Source organism: Phacochoerus africanus, chromosome 2 (assembly GCF_016906955.1).
Source record: "Phacochoerus africanus isolate WHEZ1 chromosome 2, ROS_Pafr_v1, whole genome shotgun sequence".
Lineage (NCBI taxonomy): Eukaryota > Metazoa > Chordata > Mammalia > Artiodactyla > Suidae > Phacochoerus > Phacochoerus africanus.
Genome location: NC_062545.1, coordinates 254,759,773 through 254,779,805, shown reverse-complemented (window position 1 = coordinate 254,779,805; position 20,033 = coordinate 254,759,773). Strand labels below are relative to the sequence as shown.

General features: G+C 43.3%; 1 protein-coding gene across 4 annotated transcripts in view; it reads left to right on the top strand.

The window, feature by feature from the left end:
- The window catches only part of SUSD1 (sushi domain containing 1), a 147,970-nt gene extending 140,682 nt beyond the window's left edge, over positions 1–7,288 (top strand). For 3 of the 4 annotated variants that reach the window (XM_047768157.1, XM_047768155.1, XM_047768158.1), the window contains one exon: positions 1,014–3,464. In XM_047768157.1, the coding sequence (XP_047624113.1) occupies positions 1,014–1,089 (76 nt within the window). In that variant the 3' untranslated portion in view covers positions 1,090–3,464. Of the gene's footprint in view, positions 1–1,013; positions 3,465–6,330 lie in introns of those variants that run through there. The other variant, XM_047768154.1, reaches the window with a different exon arrangement.
- The last annotated feature ends 12,745 nt before the right edge of the window (positions 7,289–20,033 follow it).

The window sequence follows — 20,033 nt, the reverse complement described above, 5'->3', positions numbered from 1 at the left end:
CACGCAAGGGGTAAAGATTACATATGCTCTGGACACAAAGGGGGAAGGGATTATCAGGGCTATTTTAGAATTTGTCTACTATCAATTACTTACAGAAAAAGTTAGTTATAACTTTTAAACTCTACCACAATATTTCCTGGGTGCTTCTGACAGGGCTACTTGACTTGATAGCAAAAGCCTAGGAATACTTCTATTTTCTCTTTGGAGACATGCCAACCCTGCCAGGGGTGGAAGTGACCAATGGCCAGAGGTTTTAGGAAGGTAACTGGATCTGGAACGCGGTTTCCTCACCTTGAACTGGATGCATTCACTTAAGTGAGGCACAGAGATTTGGGGGAAGGAAAGGACACCACTTCTCTGGGTCCATGAGCCTGTGTCCCATCTCTCTCTTTTTTTTTTTTTTTTTTTGGTCTTTTTGCTATTTCTTGGGCCGCTCCCGCGGCATATGGAGATTCCCAGGCTAGGGGTCCAATCGGAGCTGTAGCCACCGGCCTACGCCAGAGCCACAGCAACGCAGGATCCGAGCCGCGTCTGCGACCAGCAACGTCAGCTCACCAGCCGCGTCAGCTCACGGCAACGCCGGATCGTTAACCCACTGAGCAAGGGCAGGGATCGAACCCGCAACCTCATGGTTTCTAGTCGGATTCGTTAACCACTGCGCCACGACAGGAACTCCTGTGTCCCATCTCTTGGTCCTTGGGATAGTAAGATTCAGAATTCGTGAGCTTAGCCTGCCCATCTCCGGGGAGCCGAATATGTGGCCTGAAGGGTTAGCTATGTCCTGTAGTCCCTGGAAGTGGTTGTCCTGGATCTTGGCGGGTAGGGTAGGGTAAGGCCACATTGACCAGATTCAAGGCTTCCAGAGAGTGATGAGAGGGCCAGAGACTGGCACTGTAGGGCAAGACCCTCTGTAACCACGGACTTGACAATAGCTTGTGCCACTGAGAATGGCTGAGATTGAGGGGAACGCTCTTACAGCTCTTGGCCACATGCCGTGATCCCTTTTGTCCAAGGTGCCTGCCAGTGAAGAGGACCCAAAAGAGGGCTCAGCTCCAAGAACCAGAGGGAACCTGGGTTGTCCTGGGATGATTGCTGTGAACTGAGATCTCACCGAAATGAACCAGATGACGCAGACTGCTGGATCGTGTGGACTTTGCAATGCTGGGATGGTCAGGGACCATGCTGCCGTCTTGCTAAAGAGGGGACGAGCCTAGGAAAGGGGAATGGTCATCACAGAGCCTAGGAAGGGGCGGCAGCTGGGCAGTGCAACATCTGCATTGAACAAGGAAGACTGTGTCTTGGTCCTGGCCAGAGAGTATAAATGTCGATACCGCGTATAATCCTGTAAGGGAGATGCTGCACAGAACTAACTGCCAGGCTGGAAGACTAGCACGTCTCCAGCTTGCCACCAAGGGCACAAAACAGCTGATCTGCCTGCCCGTGATCTGCATTCATAAGCATTCTTACTGGCTTGCTTTCTTTTCTTTTTTCTTTTTCTTTTTTCCTGCTTGAAATATTTTTTAAAAATTTGTATACAATTTTTAAAGGTTATATTCCTTGTACAGTTATTTCAAAATATTGGTTATATTCTCCATGTTGTAAATACATCCTTATGGCCTAGATTACATCTGATAATCTGTACCTCCCATTCCCCTGCCCCTATATTACCTCTTCTCCACCTCCCCACTGGTAACCCCTACTTTGTTCTCTGTGAACTTGCTTCTTTTTGTCATGTTCACTAGTTTGTGGTATTTTTTAGATTCCACATATAAGTGATGTCATCCAGTATCTGTCTTTCTCTGCTTACTGGATTTCTGGTAAATAATTAATACACAGTGGTACCTAGTCAATTGTACAATTAATACATAGTACAATTAATACATATTCTGGTCTGAATGTCAGTCTGAGTTTGGTGCCTCTGGAAGAGCTCGCAGGATTAGATGGAGGCTGAAGGAACTCCCCAGAGGCAAAAGGACCAGCCCCTATCGTGACCTCGAGAGATAGCATCTCTTAGTCTCCTGCTGTTAACACACATCTGATGTCAGCCACCTTCCTCCACTTCCTCTCACCTCTTCAGCCACTTCTGTGGCTTCCTCGCCCTCAACCTGCAGGCTGCTGCTGCAGACCCCCAGGGGCCTCTTAAAGGGGTTGGGGCAAGATGCAGAGCTGGAACCCACGCTGGAGATACGACTGGGAGAGTGCATAAGTCTTACTCAGAGCCAGGCATGGGAAGGCCGAGGCTTGTCACTGAATGAAACAGAAGAAACAAAGACCCACTTCTGGAAGCCAGGGGGCTATCTGGCTTCCTGGAGGGGCACGCAGCGCTGATCAGACTTGGGGAGTTGCCTGTGTGCCTCAGAGGCTGCCTGGGTGTGATGGAAGGATAGTTGTGTTTATGCTACTCTTGGTCCAGGACTGTGGTCTGCACTGATTGCATTGCACACTTAGCTTTCAAAGGTTGACCAGCTAGGTCTTTGTTGTCAGCCTCTGCCTGCAGGTGGGTTGCCAACTGGCCCTTCATTGCCCACCCAGCTTTCATCGGCTTTTTTGTCACCCAGGTCATTGCCCTTAATTCCTGGTTCATACTACCTCTAGTCTCCTGCTGTGTATTAGCCTGCATTTTTGCAAACGCTGACAAAGTGTGTGAATGGACCTAACCTTTTTAGGCTCTGTGACTTGGGCTTTGCCTAATCGTTTGCATACTGTGCTGCATTCTGATAAACTGAAAAAAAAAAAAAGATACTGTTGGGACTAAGCTCAGCAAAAACAGCTTATTTTGTGCAGATACTTTCTGGGTGGAATGAGAGCCTAAGGCTTGAGTCTGAAAGACAGAATGCCTGGCTGTACTGAACTCTTAAGCAGTTCAACTCAGAAGCTCCCAAATTCCCTGATCTTAGTGAATTCCTCTCTAATTCTGAGGAGGTTCCTCGGGAACCCTACTCTGAGGGTGGTGATAGACCACTAGAATCATTTAAATCTCTATTTATAAGACACGATAAACACTTACAGTGAAAGAAAAGCTTTTTGAAAAAACAATCCTCCATAGCACATTGGGATGGCACTGGACCCCCCCCCCCCCAAAAGAAACCATAGCTTAAGTCTGTCTGAGTTAGATTTTGTTTTGGAAATACTGTGAACTCAATACCCAGGCCGCATACTCCATGCCACATACTTTAAGCCCAAAGAGAATTTTAAAATTATTATTATTCTCAGGAATAAACTTGCTGAACCATCACAGTTTTTGTTTTAACTACTAGTTTGCTGAATATCACTCTCCAGTTGGCTTGGAGTTGCCCTGGATGCACCCTTGAGCCCATCTTCTGAGCCCGTCCATCACTTGGAGAAGTGCATTATGGGCAGACCTCCCTGCTAACTATAAAGGCTTGGTAGCAATTTCAAATTAGTGGGGCGTGAGAGACCACTACGAAAGTATGGGAATAAATGTCCAATCGTTTGGGGGACAATTTGTTTGCAATAAGTATGATTAATAAAGTGTTAATAGGCTTAGGTAAAAGCTTTATACATCAATAGCAAACATTGGAAGAGCCTCCTGCAAGGGGGAAGCATGATCAGATATTTCACAATAAGTTCTGCTGATATTTGTCTGGGAAGTCATACCTGTCTTTTAATTTTTCTTGCACCAACAAAAACGGAGCAGCAGATGAAGAACGTGAGAATGTGGGAGTAAGAAGTCAGATTGGACATCAACTGACCCAAACGTCCACTGTCCAAAGGCCAGGTGGATTTCCATCCCGTTTGCACAGCCTGTGTCTTTGACCTTTCAATTCCCAGATAACACTTTTTTTCTTTTCTGGCCTAATACTACTCTTCTCTAATTGATGGGTTCCGATGGATTGCATCTGTCTAAAACATGTTTCTTTTTTCCTCTCTCTCTTTTTTTTTAGGGCCGCACCCATGGCACATGGAAGTTCCCAGGCTAGGGGTCAAATTGGAGCTAGAGCTGCTGGCCTATACAAAGCTCATGGCAACGCTGGATCCTTAACCCACTTAGTTGGGCCAGGGATTGAACCCATATCCTCATGGATACTATTTGGTTTCATTACCACTGAGCCACAGTGGGAACTCCTGTTTCTTTTTCCTTTTTTTTTTTTTTGCCACACCTACAGCATTCAGAAGTTTCCAGGCCAGGGATTGACTCCATACCACAGCAGTGACAACACCAGATCCTTAACAGCTAGGCCACCAGGGAACTCCTAAGGCATGTTTCTTAAACCCAAAGTAGGACTAGATGAGTGTCCTCTATCTGGAGTGTAGCCAAGAAACTTCCCAAGACACTTCCAAAGGCATGAACCTGGAAGTGTAAAATTCAGTTCCTTCTGCTATTAGTTTCACTTTCGTTATGAGGAGGTTAGACTCTTGCCTAATTGAAAAGAACTGATGTCATGTGCTTTCATTTTGGCCCCAAATTTCCCCCGTGATTGAGAAATCAGTCCAACCTTCATTGCACAACACCCAGCAAGTATTTTACTAAGTGCCTTCAGTGATGGACAGTGGTCAGGAGGGATGAGCAGAATGACAGCGGGAAGGAAAGGATGCAGGAAGAAGAGGACGGAAGGGGTAGCAAAGGCAGATGGAGTCTGAGCTGGACCTTGAAGGATGAATAGGGTTTTGTCAGGTGGAGAAGACTAGCAGGGAAATTCCAGTATTGGGAGGCGGAGGGGTATAAAACACGAACAAAGGCAGGAAATTTCATAGACACATTAAGGACCACAGGGAGGCACCGTCCAACGGAAGAGAGATGTGACCAAAGTGAAACATGAAGGAGTGGATGGTGCATGGGTTTGGGGGAGTGCTGGAGGGAGGCAGAGAGCCCATATTGGAAGGGGAAGCTGTGCTTACTAAGCCTTCAAAAACAACATTTACGAAGAAGACAACATCTGCCAGACAAATTGTGACTCTGATGAGATTTTTTTGCCCAAAACATGCTAGATCTTCATCTAAATTATACTTCTCCTTCTAAGGAGTTACTTTGAAAAACTCAATAAACACTTATTCCAGGGATGCTATTAGTGTTTAAAAAATCTGTAGACATCCCCTTTGGGAAGTGCATATGTTTGTGAGCTACCAAAAAACACCAAGTGGCTTTATGACCTCACAGCTTTCTGTCTCTGTTTCTCTGCAGATGGTGTGAAAACATTCTCTGCAGATGCATATAAAATATATATCATTAAAACTCAGCCAGTTGGACATTTATAAACTAGAACATGTGGCAAACGGCGTTACCTACTTCCCCAAAGCCAATACAATCTGAAAAGGATTTCACTTATGGACTCAGATTACCAAAGAAATGTGCTGCAGGCTGTAATGGGGTCTTTTTTTTTTTTTCTGTTTTTTTCTTAGGGCTGTACCTGTGGCATAGGGAAGGTTCCAGGCTAGGGACTGAACCAGAGCTGCAGCTGCGGCAACACCAGATCCTTAACCCACGAAGCGAGGCCAGGATGGAACCTGCATCCTCATGGTTACTAGTTGGCTTCTTCACTTACTGAGCCACAACAGGAACTCCTGTGATGATAGTCTTTAAGGAGGGGGTCCCACAGTATTTTGAGTGGCCACAGCATGGGAGTCAGTATGGACCTCCACAGGTGGCCTCTACAGGTGACCGTTGCCACAGGGACCCTGTCCCACCACTATATCCATTCTGGGGAATTTTCATCATTGTGCTTGGGCAAGTTGTCACATGACAGTTTATGGACCACAGTGGCCTGTCATGCATTCTGTGAATCCCCCGGGAAGACCTTGCCAGAATTGGGGAGGGAAGGGGATTTCCTAAAACCATCAGAAACTAAGACAGACAACGTAACGGCAGAATCTGAGGAGGACTGGGCTTCAGCTCACTGCACATCCTGGCTTTGTTTCAGAAAAAGAGCCCTTTTGTAAAAGGAGGAAAGGCCTTTCCCGTGAGCAGCATCTGGAAATAGGCTGCTGTGCTCCTCTGAGCCCTGAGACTACTCTGGGGGCTGGCAGGTCATGCCCCCTCATAGTTGAGGGCAATGTTTTGGATCCAGAAAGAAGGCAAAGCTGAGAAAGAGCTGAATAGTAGTCCTGGAAGCTACACGCTACGAACATGCAGATGTGATTCCTCAATAAATTGCCCGAGGGTCGTGTGTGTGTGTGTGGGGGGGGGGGGGTACATGTGTGCACATGTGTGTTGTCTGTTGTGTGTGCACACATGTGTGTGTTGTGTGGTGTATGTGTGTATGGTATGTTCATACCGGGTGTGTGTGTGTGTGTGTGTGTGTGACGGGTGCTGGGACAATTCTAGCAGAAGATAGGAGTTGCCATTGGTCACCCTTCTCCTTTCACCTTCAGAGTCTGGGGGAACAAGTCAATAAAGACAAGAGACAGATTCTATCAGCTGAAGAACCAATGCTTTTCCCGCCCAAGGAGGAAAGACTTGTTCTCAATGACTACACAAGACAAGAGGCTGTCTGTCATTGGCCTTGAATGCATTTGCCCACGTTTGTCCTTTGTCTTTTAGAGTCTCTTTGTGGGCCTTTTGTTTGTTTTTGCCATTGGAAAGCTTCCACTTGTACATAGTTGAGGTTCTCAGTCTTCTGTGTGGGATCACTGGCTGTCATGACGCGCGCAGAAAGATCTTCCACCCATGGTTATAAAAATATTTGTCCAGGATCTCTTCTCCTCCTTATGAAATTTTGGGTTTTCCTTTAGAAACTTTATTGGTTTTGGAATTTATTTATTGTGTTTGGAAGTTATTTTGGGTAATGAATGAAACAAGAGCCCTGTAAACCTTTCACACCAATCTGTCCTTTTCTTTCACGCTAGTGCTATTATAGCTGAAGCATACTGTCGGACTTCGGTTTTAAGAGCACAGCTATGGATGTGACTCTCCTTCCACACTCACCATTGATTTGAAATAGTGCCTTTTTATCGTACAGTTGGAATACTTTTAAAAATGCTTCCTCCCACAAATGCTATATGGAGGTTTTGGCCAGAGATGGGATGATTTTCTAAATTATTTTGGAAGAGTGTACATTTGTATTACACTAGACTGAATATTTCTGTCCATGCACAAGGGGATGCCTTTTCACTGAGTCATGGTACTTCTATTTCTTGATAATTTTGGTTTTTTCCCATAATTCAGATTTATTTGTATAATGTTTATGTTTCTGTGCTTTTAAAATGAATTAGATTAGGGTTATATTTCTAATACATTATAAGACGTGATTTTTGAATATTAAGTCGTGAAAACTTTCTCAACTCTCTTTTTCTCTTTTCAACACTTTTGTGCTGAATTTTAGGCTTTCTGTTATCTGCAAATAAAGATAATTTTTGTCTTCTTTGTTCTAACATTCGATTCTCTTATTTTTTTTGTCTAATTGCAATGTCTGACACATGAAAGCAATGTCATATTGTAGAAATTGTAAGCACTTGATTGCTAAGCATATTGGGTTTTCGTATAAGAAATGTTTTGAGGAGTTTCCACTGTGATGAGATAGAATCGATGGTGTCTCTGTCTGGCCAAGACACAGGTTCGATCCCTGGCTGGCATAGTTACTGAAAGGATCTGGAGTTGCTGCCTCTGTGGTGTAGGTGACAGCTGTGGCTCAGATCTGTCCTTGGCCCAGGAACTTCATGTGTAGCAGAGCAGCAAAAAAAGAAGGAAGAAACAAAGAAAGAAAGAAAGGAAGAGAAAGAAGGAAAAGAAAGGAAAGAAATATTTACCTGTTTCCATTTTTTTTTTTTTCTTTTTAGGGCTGTACTTGTGGCATATGGAAATTCCCAGGCTAGGGGTCAAATCAGAGTGGCAGTTGCTGGCCTATGCCACAGCCACAGCAACGCCAGATCTGAGCCATATCTGCAACCTACACCACAGGTGAGGGCAATGCCAGATCCTTAACCCACTGACCAAGGCCAAGGATTTAACTCTCATCTGCATGGATACTAGTAGTGTTTGTTACTGCTGAGCCACAATGGGAACTCCCACTTAGTCCCATTTTATAAAGAGCATTTATCAAGAATGGACATTAAATTTTACAAACATTCTATCTAAATCTACCATAGGATCATATGCTTTCCCCCCTTTGATCAACATTAATATGCATTTTCTAACATTTAGCCGGTTTTTCATTAGGATACGCAGTCATAGTCATGGTGCATTGCTGTTTAGATCTGCAAATACAATTTTTAGAACCTTAAAAAGCAATCAATTTTTTTTTGCCTTTTTGTCTTTTTAGGGCCGCACCCATGGCATATGGAGGTTCCCAGGCTAGGGGTCGAATTGGAGCTGTAGCCACCAGCCTACACCAGAGCCACAGCAACACAGGATCCGAGCTACATCTGCGATCTATGCCACAGCTCATGGCAACGCCAGATCCTTAACCCACAGGGATCCTTAACCCACAGGGATCAAACCCGCGTCCTCATGGATGCTAGTCACTGAGGCACAATGGGAACTCCAGAAATCCATCTTGATACCTCTAGTTTTCTCTTGCACATTATCTATTCCAAAGAGCAGTACACTGATGTTTGTTAATTGGCAAAAATTCCTTCTTTCTCTGACCTAGGACATTTTAAATATGCCATTTGTGGAGTTCCCGTCGTGGCGCAGTGGTTAACGAATCCGACTAGGAACCATGAGGTTGCGGGTTCGGTCCCTGCCCTTGCTCAGTGGGTTAACGATCTGGCGTTGCCGTGAGCTGTGGTGTAGGTCGCAGATGTGGCTCGGATCCCGCGTTGCTGTGGCTCTGGCGTAGGCCGGTGGCTACAGCTCCGATTCAACCCCTAGCCTGGGAACCTCCATATGCCGCGGGAGCGGCCCAAGAAATAGCAACAACAACAAAAAAAAGACAAAAGACAAAAAAATAATAATAATAAAAATAAATATGCCATTTAGCTATTTAGAGAAATAGGAATTATCTCTCTCTATCTAGTTTTCCAAATATGCCAGCATAGTATTATCCAATGTTCTCTGTGATTGTGAAGTGGTTTTTTCCTCTAGACTCTGCCCCAAGAAATGATGGCAGAGGAAAAATGGTGTGCTTGGCAGGGCAGTATCTCTCTCTCTCTCTCTCTCTCTTTTTTTGTCTTTTGTCTTTTTATGGCTGCACCCAGGGCATTTGGAGGTTCCCAGGCTAGGGGTCTAATTGGAGCTGTAGCCACTGGCCTACACCACAGCCACAGCAACGCCAGATCCGAGCCACATCTGCGACCTACACCACAGCTCACAGCAGCGCCGGATCCTTAACCCACTGAGCAAGGCCAGGGATCAAACCCGAAACCTCATGGCTCCTAGTTGGATTCATTTCTGCTACACCACCATGGGAACTTCCAGGGCAGTGTCTCTTGCAACACCATGTCCTTCCTTAATCAATGATGGGCCAGTGGGCCCCAAGGGAAAGTGCTGCTTCTTCTTCCAGCAGCTTATCCCTGCCCCCAGGACTCACACTGGTGGGAACGTTCAGAATTGCCTCCACTTACGACCTGTGACCCTGCACTGTGGTCATGCGTTAGAAACTGATATCAGGTCATGGGACTCTCAGTTTGTTCCAAACGGAATTATAAAGCCTGCATTGTTCACAGAGTATAGTGTTGGGGCCTTTCCTAGCTACAGCTTACTTAAAGGACTTTTTCTTGCTGTTGGTTCTTTTTCATTCCTGCTTGCGTTGGCAGAGAGTTTGCAGTTAACAGGTACACTGCTGTCCTTTTCTTGATAAGTCCTCATGGATCGTTTCACTTTAGAAATGTCCATGAGTGGCAGAAACAAATCTGACTAGTATCCATGAGGATGCAAGTTTGATCCCTGGCCTTGCTCGGTGGCTCGGGGATTCGGCATTGCCGTGAGCTGTGGTGTAGGTCGCAGATGTGGCTCGGATCTCTCGTTGCTGTGGCTGTGGGGTAGGCCAGTGGCTGTACCTCTGGCTCAACCCCCTCGGAACCTCCAGGTGCTACAGGTGTGGCCCTAAAAAGCACACACACACACAAAAGAAAGAAAGAGAAAAAAAAAAGTTCCATGAGCAAATAATTTAAAAGATCATTTGGGAAAATAAATGACTGTAGAAAACCTGGACTATTTTGAAAAAGGAAGTGTTTTCCCTACCAGATAGTAAACTATTGTGAGGCTGGGGTAAGGAAATTGGTACCTGCTCTTAAAGAGATAGATCAACTAAATGCAAGTCCAGAAACACATCCAGGAAAAGCCCTGTCAGTGTTTCTCTGGAGGCCTAAATGTTGGTCCTGACGTGTGGGGCAGGGGGGACTGAATGAAAAATGTAGATTAAGTGGAAGATCCTGGGACGGTGCTGCAGTTACTATAGGCCAATAACAATAGCCCTTGCCCTCTAGTACCTGGCAGAAACCAGTGCAAATCCTTCCTGGAGGAAAGCATCTTCAATTTATTTTATTATTATTATTATTATTATTATTTAGTTTTCTTCTTTTATTGTTTGATTTATTTTTTATTTTTTATTTTTTATTTTCCCACTGTATAGCAAGGGGATCAATTTATCCTTACATGTATACATTACAATTACATTTTTTTCCCCTCCCTTTGTTCAGCATCTTCAATTTAGATCCTCAGCCTCCCCATTAGTTATTAGGAAGTATATCTCCAAGATCACCAAATAGTCAAGGAAACAAGGCACTATGACTGAAAACTGAATTTGTAAGTATGGTGTAGAGACTTCAGGTACTTCAGATATTGGACTTATTAGACACAGAAGGTAAGATACCTATGCATGGAATATTGATAGAAATGAAGGAATTTTAAAAATAAGGAAGTAATCGGAGATTATTCACTGTGCCTGGGAAGGCTGAAGATAACTACGTTGCAACCTTTTCCTAGATATACTTTAAAATTTTTATTTTATTTTATTTTACTTGGAGGTTTTCCTTTTTTCAGATATACTTTTAAGTGAAAAAATTGATAATAAATTGATAATTGCATATTTGGTATGCTAAATTTTGTGTAAGAAAGAGAAAAATAAGAAGGCATATACGCCTTCTGCATAAAGACACACTGAACACACACACAACCTACACCACAGCTCACGGCAACGCTGGATCCTTAACCCACTGAGCGAGGCCAGGGATCAAACACTCGTCCTCATGGATACTAGGCAGGTTGTTTCCACTCTGCCACAACAGGAACTCCGTAGATTTTTTTAATCATGTAGCTTTTTTATCCGTTCAAGAAATAAAATTTAAAAAGAATCATATAGGAGTCCCGTCGTGGTGCAGTGGGTTAAGGATCTGGTGTTGTCATTACAGTGGCTCAGGTGATTGCTGTGGCATGGGAACATGCTCTGAAGGTGGCCAAAAAAATTTTAAAAAGATGACAAAAGTAAATAAGTAAAAAGAATCAAATAGAATTTTGGCAATGAAACACATACATATTTTTTAAAAAACCTTTCTCAGTAGACAGGTTAAACACAATATTAAATACAGCTGAAGATAAAATTAGTAAGCCAGGAAGACCAATCCAAAAAAATTAGTCAGACTAAAGCACAGTCAGAAAAGGATGTGTAACATATAAAGAAAGTCTGAGATACAGAGGATGGAATGTGGAAGTCTGAAATAAGAGTTCCCGCCGTGGCTCAGTGGAAACGAATCCAACCAGGAACCATGAGGTTGTGTGTTCCATCCCTGGCCTCGCTCAGTGGATTAAGGATCCAGCATTGCTGTGAGCTGTGGTGTAGGTCACAGATACAGCTTGGATCCTGTGTTGCTGTGGCTGTGGTGTAGGCCAGCAGCTGCAGCTCTGATTTGACCCCTAGCCTGGGAGCCTCCATATGCCTCAGGTGTGGCCCTGCAAAGCAAATAATAACAATAATCATAATAAATAATAATAAATAAAAGCAAGAAAGTCTGAAATACATATAATCAGAATTTCAGAAGAAAGAATAGGGAGAAGGGAGGAGAGGCACTATTTGGAAAATTTGAGATTTAGGAATTTATAAAGTCCTAGGGATGTCTTTACTAGCTTATGAATGAGTGATTAAAATGAAATAATGATGGGGGTTCTCGTATTTGCGAGTGTGAAAAACTATTAGAAAGGCCATGAATTGGTGGAGGAGACTGGGACAGAAAGAAAGGCTATGAAAACGGTACTGAAATAATGAATGTCCCTGAAGGCAGTATCAGGTGGCACTGAAGATGTAAGTGACCGTTTTAGATTCTGGAAATTGTGGTGGCAGCAGAGACTAAGGAGGAAGCTAGCTTGCGTTGATATGCTGATGGGAGATGTTTGTGTTTCCAAGGGAAGCTGGGAAATTAAAAAATAAATCAATAGTTTATACTCTGCTCACTTAGTGTATTTTTAGTTTTTCACTGGTGATAGAGCACTAGGGTAACTCAAAGAGAGGAGCAGTGTTTCAGAAGGAGCGTAGTCCCAGCTGAGGGGTCAGAATCAAGAATGAAGATTCAGGAGTTCCCTGGTGGCCTAGTGGTTAAGGACTCAGCATTGTCACTGCTGTGACTCAGGCTACTGCTGTGGCTGGGGTTTGATCCTTGGCCTGGGAACTTCTGCATGCCCCAGGGGCAGGCCAAAGGAAAAAAAAAAACAAGATTCAGAATAGTACATCTCTTATAGAGATGGTTGTCACAGTGGAGGGTGTGTGGGGGGGGTTTAGGGGGGAGGGATTGGGAACTGGGATTAGTAGCTGCAAACTATTATACATAGAATGGATAAAAAAACCAATGTCCTACTGTATAGCACAGGGGACTATATTCAATATCCTGTGATAAACCATAAGGGAAAAAAATATGAAAGAGTGTATATTGCAGATAAACTATACCTCAATAAAATGCATTTAAAAAATGAAAAGACTCACACCAGTCAGAATGGCCATCATTAATAAGTCCACAAATAACAAGTGCTGGAGAGAAAGGGAACCCTCTTGCACTGTTGGTGGGAATGGAAGCTTTTCTATGGAAAAGAATACGGAGGTACCTTAGAAAAGTATATATAGAACTACCCTATGTCCCAGCAATCCTACTCCTGGGCATATATCCGGACAAAACTTACCTTGAAAAAGACACATGCACCCCCATGTTCACTGGAGCAATATTCACAATAGCCAAGACATGGAAACAACCTAAATGTCCATCAACAGATGCATGGATTAAGAAGATGTGGTATATATACACAATGGAATACCACTCAGCCATAAAAAAGAACAAGATAATGCCATTCGCAGCAACATGGATGAACTAGAGACTCTCATGCTAAGTGAAGTAAGTTAGAAAGAGAAAGACAAATACCATATGATATCACTAATATCTGGAGTCTAATATAGGGCACAAACGAACCTTTCCACAGAAAAGAAACTCATGGACTTGGAGAACAGACTTGTGGTTGCCAAGGGGAAGGGGAGGGAGTGGGATGGATTGGGAACTTGGGGTTAATAGATGCAAACTACTGCCTTTGGAATGGATAGGCAATGAGATCCTGCTTAACCTGGGATCTATATCTAGTCAATTATGATGGAGCATAATAATGTGAGAAAAAAGAATGTATACATGTATGTGTGACTGGGTCACCTTGCTGTACAGTATAAAATTGACAGAACACTGTAAGCCAGCTATAATGGAAAAGATAAAAATTATTATAAAAAATAAAAAATAAAAATGGTGCATCTCTAAATGAAGCCACGTGGTTTTTTGCTTTTTTTTTTTTTCCTGCAATCACCCTCTTTATTACTTTATTTGTGCTAATCTTCACACCAAACCATGAGTCCCAAGGGAGAGCCCAGCTCACTGCTCTGTCTGTTCAGGTGATTGCACCTGACTGCTCTTGCCCCCAAATCCCAGAAGGCCAAGGGGACAGGAGTCAGGATCACTTTAGTAAACATTTCCAATAAATACTTTTTAAAATTTCCGTTAAAAGGGCAGGCAGCTGGGTGACCCCCGTCCCCTGCTAATCTACCCCACCAGCCCCAAGTCATGTCTTTTATTAATGGCCGAACCTTTCAGTTGTTTCTGTATGAGCTTTACATAGCAGGTAGTGACAGATAGGGACATTTCTCTGAGTCTCTTAGTTTATAAAAAGGATGTGGCTAGAGGGATGATCACCATTTATTGAATGCTTATCTGATGCTAGGCATGAAGCTATGAACTCTGTAAACAACCTACGTCGTAGGTATTAAGTATCATGGTCATAATCATTATCCTGATATATTTTATTTCATTTTATTTTATTGGCCCTGCCTGTGGCATATGGAAGTTTTCAGGTCAGGGGTCCAACCCGTGCCATAGCAGCGACCCAAGCTGCTGCAGTGACAGTGCCAGATTCTTACCCTGCTGCACCACAAGAGAACTTCTCATTATCCCTACTTTAAAGGTAAAACTGAGGTTTAGAAGCAGCTAAGTCACCACCCAAGGTCATTAATTGATACCTTGAAGAACTGGAATTCTAACCCAGGTCCTTGTCCTCTAAATCTTACGTTTGGAATTTTTTTGTACACACGATTACAGACAAGCAAGAAATTATTTCCTTTATAGAGGAGCCTCTGGATGATAAACTCAATTTCCTATTCTCTTGTTAAGAGATCACAAAAGGACTGACACCTAGGAATAAAAATCAAACACTAGCAACTACTTCTTTTTTGCTTCTCAGCTTTTTTGCTTCTCAGCTGACACCTAAGTGTTCCATTTTTTTTTTCCAGGTTTCAATATGACTCCTTTTGTTTCCCAATAAATATATTTTAGTTTTGGAAACTTTGATTTTAAGGTGGGTGTGAAGTTTGTTCTAGGTGCTTATCTATCCAAACGATTTGGAGTACAGTTAATTTTTAAATGCCTCTTGGCAATTGTTTTAAACAGCATTCCAGCCGCTGAGAAAATTGAAAGATAAATGAGTTTGCTTCCTAGGAAACTACTAAAAGAATGACTCCTTTCTTGTTCATGGTAATTAAATTCTCGCATTCAATTCCACATCAGAAGTAGCTTCCCTTTCATTTCCTATGATATTTTAACCATTTTTTCCCCTGCACAGTGACCAAAGCACCTCATTATGCAAACGCTCTTGTGCTTTTCTGATTCCTGTCCTTGCTAGACACCCCTCACCACCCCCCAATATTCAAAGTATCAATAACATTTTATTTGGAAGGACATTCTAAGTAAATGGGTTTGCAGAGATTATATTCCATGCCATGACAGAGTCTTGGTCATCTGCCTCTAATATTTCTTCACACAAGAACTTGCCAAAGCTCACGTGTCCCAATTTCAGAAAACAGCATGACCTTGTCACCTGATTCTGAAGCCCCAGATCAGTGATTCGCAATCTTTACTGCACATTGGAATCATCTGGGAAGCTTTTACAAATACGGAGGCTGAAGTCTCTCATGACTCTGATTTAAGTGACATGGCATGCCACGTGGGCTTTGAGATTTTTTTTTTTAAATGTCCTCAGGTAACTCTAATGTGCAGCCAAGTTTGAAATTCACTGCCTCAGAGCCCCAGGGTGCAGGTTTAGACATAATCCTGTCTGAAGCAGAATAAAAGGGAATAGGCAAATGTTAGGTAGAATCATTGGTCCTATCTTTTTTTTTTTTTTTTTGTCTGTTTGCCATTTCTTGGGCTGCTCCTGTGGCACATGGAGGTTCCCAGGCTAGGGGTCCAATCAGAGCTGTAGCTGCCAAGCCTACGCCAGAGCCACAGCAACTCGGGATCCGAGCTGCGTCTGCGACCTACACCACAGCTGACGGCAACGCTGGATCCTTAACCCACTGAGCGAGGCCAGGGATCAAACCTGCAACCTCATGGTTCCTAGTCAGATTCGTTTCCACTGCGCCACGATGGGAACTCCGGACCAAAGCAAGTCTCAATGGCAATACAACATTGCATAGTGCCTGAAACTAATTCTGATAATTGCATTATTTTCTAATAGTCGTGTTATTTTAGTTCTTTTGGGAAGAATTTAATGGATGTTGTAAGCCTTTGGTAGATGTGGATTTCAATTGTCAGTCTCTTTCCACTGACTCCACAGCCACAGCCACGCCAGATTCGAGGCATGTCTGCGAGGCCTACACCACAGGTCACGGCAACGCCAGATCCTTAACCCACTGAGCGAGGCCAGGGATTGAACCTGCAACCTCAGTGTACCTAGTCGGATTCGTTTCCACTGCACCACGACGAGAACTCCCAAGCAGCCAAATTTTAAGTGGGTGAGGACACGAATGGGCAATTTATAGAAAAAGCAATGCAAATGACCAATATGTATGCAAGACAGAGTAACATGAATTAAGGCAATTATGAGATACCATATCTCCCATAGGTTGGCCAAGCATAGAAGCACCAATGATGTAGCAGGAACGTGAGTTGCTGCGGTCTTTAGAAATGCAATCCGATGATACCTGTTACAACTAAAGATGTTATTTATCTTTCGCTTTGAAATCTCGCCTTTGATAATCCACTGCCAAGAAATAAGGATGCCAACATGTGGGTACATGTGTGCAAGGATCTTTGCTGCAGCGTTGCTTGTGTTAAACACCAGACAGGAGAGCCATGGGGGTCTATCAGTTAGACTTGGGGGAGATGGGCCCCCACACAAATCTCATAGACAACACACTCTGCTGAACTGATCCTCATCTTATTATTTATTATTCAGTCCCTCTTTTCCTTGCATTGCAGGTTTGATTTGCCCCTTGATAGAAATACTTAAAAATCTCTCATTTTTCATTATGTTTTTGTCATGTTTTCCTTAGTTTCCAGCAATTTTTACTTTATACATGTTGATGTCATGTTATTTGATAACATAAAAGAGAATGGCTACTCAATGCCATTTATATTTCATGCCTTTTCCCAATTTCTTTCTTTTTTCTTGATTCTACTTTAAAATAATAACTACAGGCTTCACTTGCATTTAGTTTGCATTTGCCTCAGATTTCTTTGTCCATCTTTTTATTTTGGTCTTTTTAGGGCTGCACACACAGCATATAGAGGTTCCCAGGCTAGGGGTTGAGTCAGAGCTGCAGCTGCCGGGCTGCACCAGAGCCGCAGCAATGCAGGATCTGAGCCACAGCTACAACCTACACTGCAGCTTGCAGCAACACCGCATGCTTAATCCACTGAGCAGGAGGCCAGGGATCATACTCGTATCCTCATGGATTCTAGTCCTCTTCTTAACCCGCTGAGCCACAATGGGAACTCTGATCACATTGTAAGTTTTGCTTATGATTTCCTCTAAGATTTTTAAAAGTATTCTTCAAGCTATAATTCTCTATTTGTCAATGATGGAATTTAAGTACGGAAATTTGCTTTCTTTATTGAATGTGAGGAATTTAAAAAACACTTGCTCTGCCTTGTTCTTTTTTTAAATTGAAGTATCGTTGATTTACAATATTGTGTTTGTTGCAGGTGTACAACAAAGAGATTCAGTTATACATATTTTTTCAAATTATTTTCCTTTATAGCTTATTACAAGATATTGAATACAGTTGCCTGTGCTGGATAGTAAATCTTGAGGCTTATCTATTTTATGTACAGTAGTTTGTTCATCCCATACCCCTAATTTATCCCTCTCCCCCTCATTTTCCCCTTTGGTAACCCTAAGTTTGTTTTCTATGTTTGTGAGTCTGTTTTTGCCTTGTATATAAATTCATTTGTCTTATTTTTTGGATTCCACATATAAGTGACAGAGTATTATATTTGTCTTTGTCTGACTTACTTCACTTAGTATGATAATCTCTCAGTCCATACATACTTTTGTAAATGGTAATATGTGATTCTTTTTTATGGCTGAGTAGTATTCTGATCAATCTTCTTAGACCATCTTCTTAGACCCAAAGTCTGTTGCTGGGCACTTGGGTTGTTTCCGTGTCTTGACTATTGCAAATAGTGCTGCTATGAACTTTGGGGTACATGTATCATTTCAAATTAGAGCTTTCATCTTTTTTTGGATATATGCCCAGGAGTGGGATTGCTGGATCGGATGGTAACTCTATTTGTTTTTAAGGAACCTCCATACCGTTTTCCACAGTGGCTGCCCTATTCTTGACAGAGCACTTGAAGCACTGTAATTCTGGGTAGATCCTGAATGTAGCAGTGGTCCTTGTTTTCACACAAGCAGGTGTTTTTTTTTTTATTAACCTCTGAGCTGGGAGGAGGCGGGAAATGGGGATAGGTAAGCTCACAAGCTCTCGTTCCAGGGAGAACCATCTCTGCTGCTGTCTGGCTCCTGTCTCTCACTGCCTGCTATGGCTCTGCCAAAGGAAATGGGGCAAAGGTTAGGAACATGCGCTCTGGGGTCTCTCCACCAAGGCTTGCAACCTGGGATCATCACTTACTAGCTGGGTGGCCGTGGGCGATGAACTTAACACACTCCGCTTCCTCATCTGAAAAAAGAAAACAAAACAAAAACTGGCAACAGCAGAATTTTGAATCCCCAGGGGAGGTTTTGAGGATTAAATTGCATAATTCTAATGTTGGCATATACTAAATGCTCATGCAATGTTAGCTGCTATTATTATTATTATTATCATCCTCATCGTTATTAGTCTTTTTAGGGCTGTATCTGCGGCATATGGAAGTTCCCAGGCTAGGGGTTGAATCAGAACTGTAGCCACCAACCTATGCCACAGCCACTCGGGATCTGAGCCACATTTGTGACCTACACCACAGCTTACGGCAACGCCAGATCCTTTAACCCACTGAGTGAGGCCAGGGATTAGTGACTCTTCGGAGCCCTGGGACACAGGTTTGATCCCCGGCTCAACACAGTGGGTTAAGAAATCAGCAGTGCTGCGGCTGAGGCTGGGAACTGCTCCCTGGCCTGGGAACTCCATATTCTGTGGGGCAGAAAAAAAAAAAATCATATACTGAATTGTTTAAATATATACTAGGATCTGGGCTAATTCCTTCTTTTCTAGGCACTTCTGTCAAATCTTGTATGTGCCACTGTGATTTTCTTCCTGTGGTTTTATAATATATTTTAGTAGAGAACAGAGCTAGTTTCTCCTTTGGTGCTTTTATTTTTCAAAATCGTTTAGCTCTTTGTGGCAGAATTTCAGGTCGAATCCTTCTATATCCATCCAAATCCTCTTTCTCCTGTTTATTAGAGCCTGGAGAAGCTGAACCCTCAAGTTCCCAGCCTCCTTCGTTGCCCCAGGTGAACAGAGGGTACATTTCTAGCTGATTAGGCTGAAGTGGGGTCTACAAGGAGGATTTTTATTTTTATTGATAAAGGGTTCGGTTAGGGCTGTTGCCTCTCCTTTCTCCCTCTTCCCTTCTTGAAAGCAGATGGATGGCAGCTGTCTTGAACTTAAGAATCATTTTGTCAAGTTAAAAAAAAAAATGGAGTTCCCCTTGTGGCTCAGCAGGTTCAGAACCCAACTGGCATCCATGAGGACTCGGGTTTGATTCCTGGCCTCACGCAGTGGGTTAAGGATCCGGCATTGTTGTGAGCTGTGGTGGAGTTTGCAGATGCAACTCGGATCCCATGTTGCTGTGGCTCTGGTGTAGGCTGGCAGCTGCAGCTCTGATTCAACCCCTAGCCTGGGAACCTCCATATGCCCCAGGAGTGGCCCTAGAAAGGAAAAAAAAAAAAGTAAAGTCAATTAAGCCAGGGGGCTTCCTACAGGTCTGTGGAATGATAGGGCTACTTTATAAAATGTCCTTTCTCTAGAGCTATGGGGGAAATTAGGCCAATATTAACCAACTCCTGAAAGGGAGTTTAATTAATTCATCCATTTCCTGAGGTTTGATTGAGTCTTTCCTGTATTGTGCGTGGGCATAAAAAATGACCTCCTCAGCCAAGGTTGATGATGCACAGATATGGAGCAAGAAATAAACCTGGAGGAGTTCCTGTGGTGGCTCAGTGGTTAATGAACCCACCTAGTATCCATGAGGATGTGAGTTCGATTCCTGGCCTCGCTCAATGGGTTAAGGATCTGGCATTGCCGAGAGCTGTGGTGTAGGTTGCAGACGTGGCTCGGATCCCATGTTGCTGTGGCTCTGGTGTAGGCCTGCAGCTGCAGCTCTGATTCGACCTGGCAGCCTCCATATGCCATGGATATTGGCCCTAAAAAGACAACAAAAACAACAAAACACAAAACAAA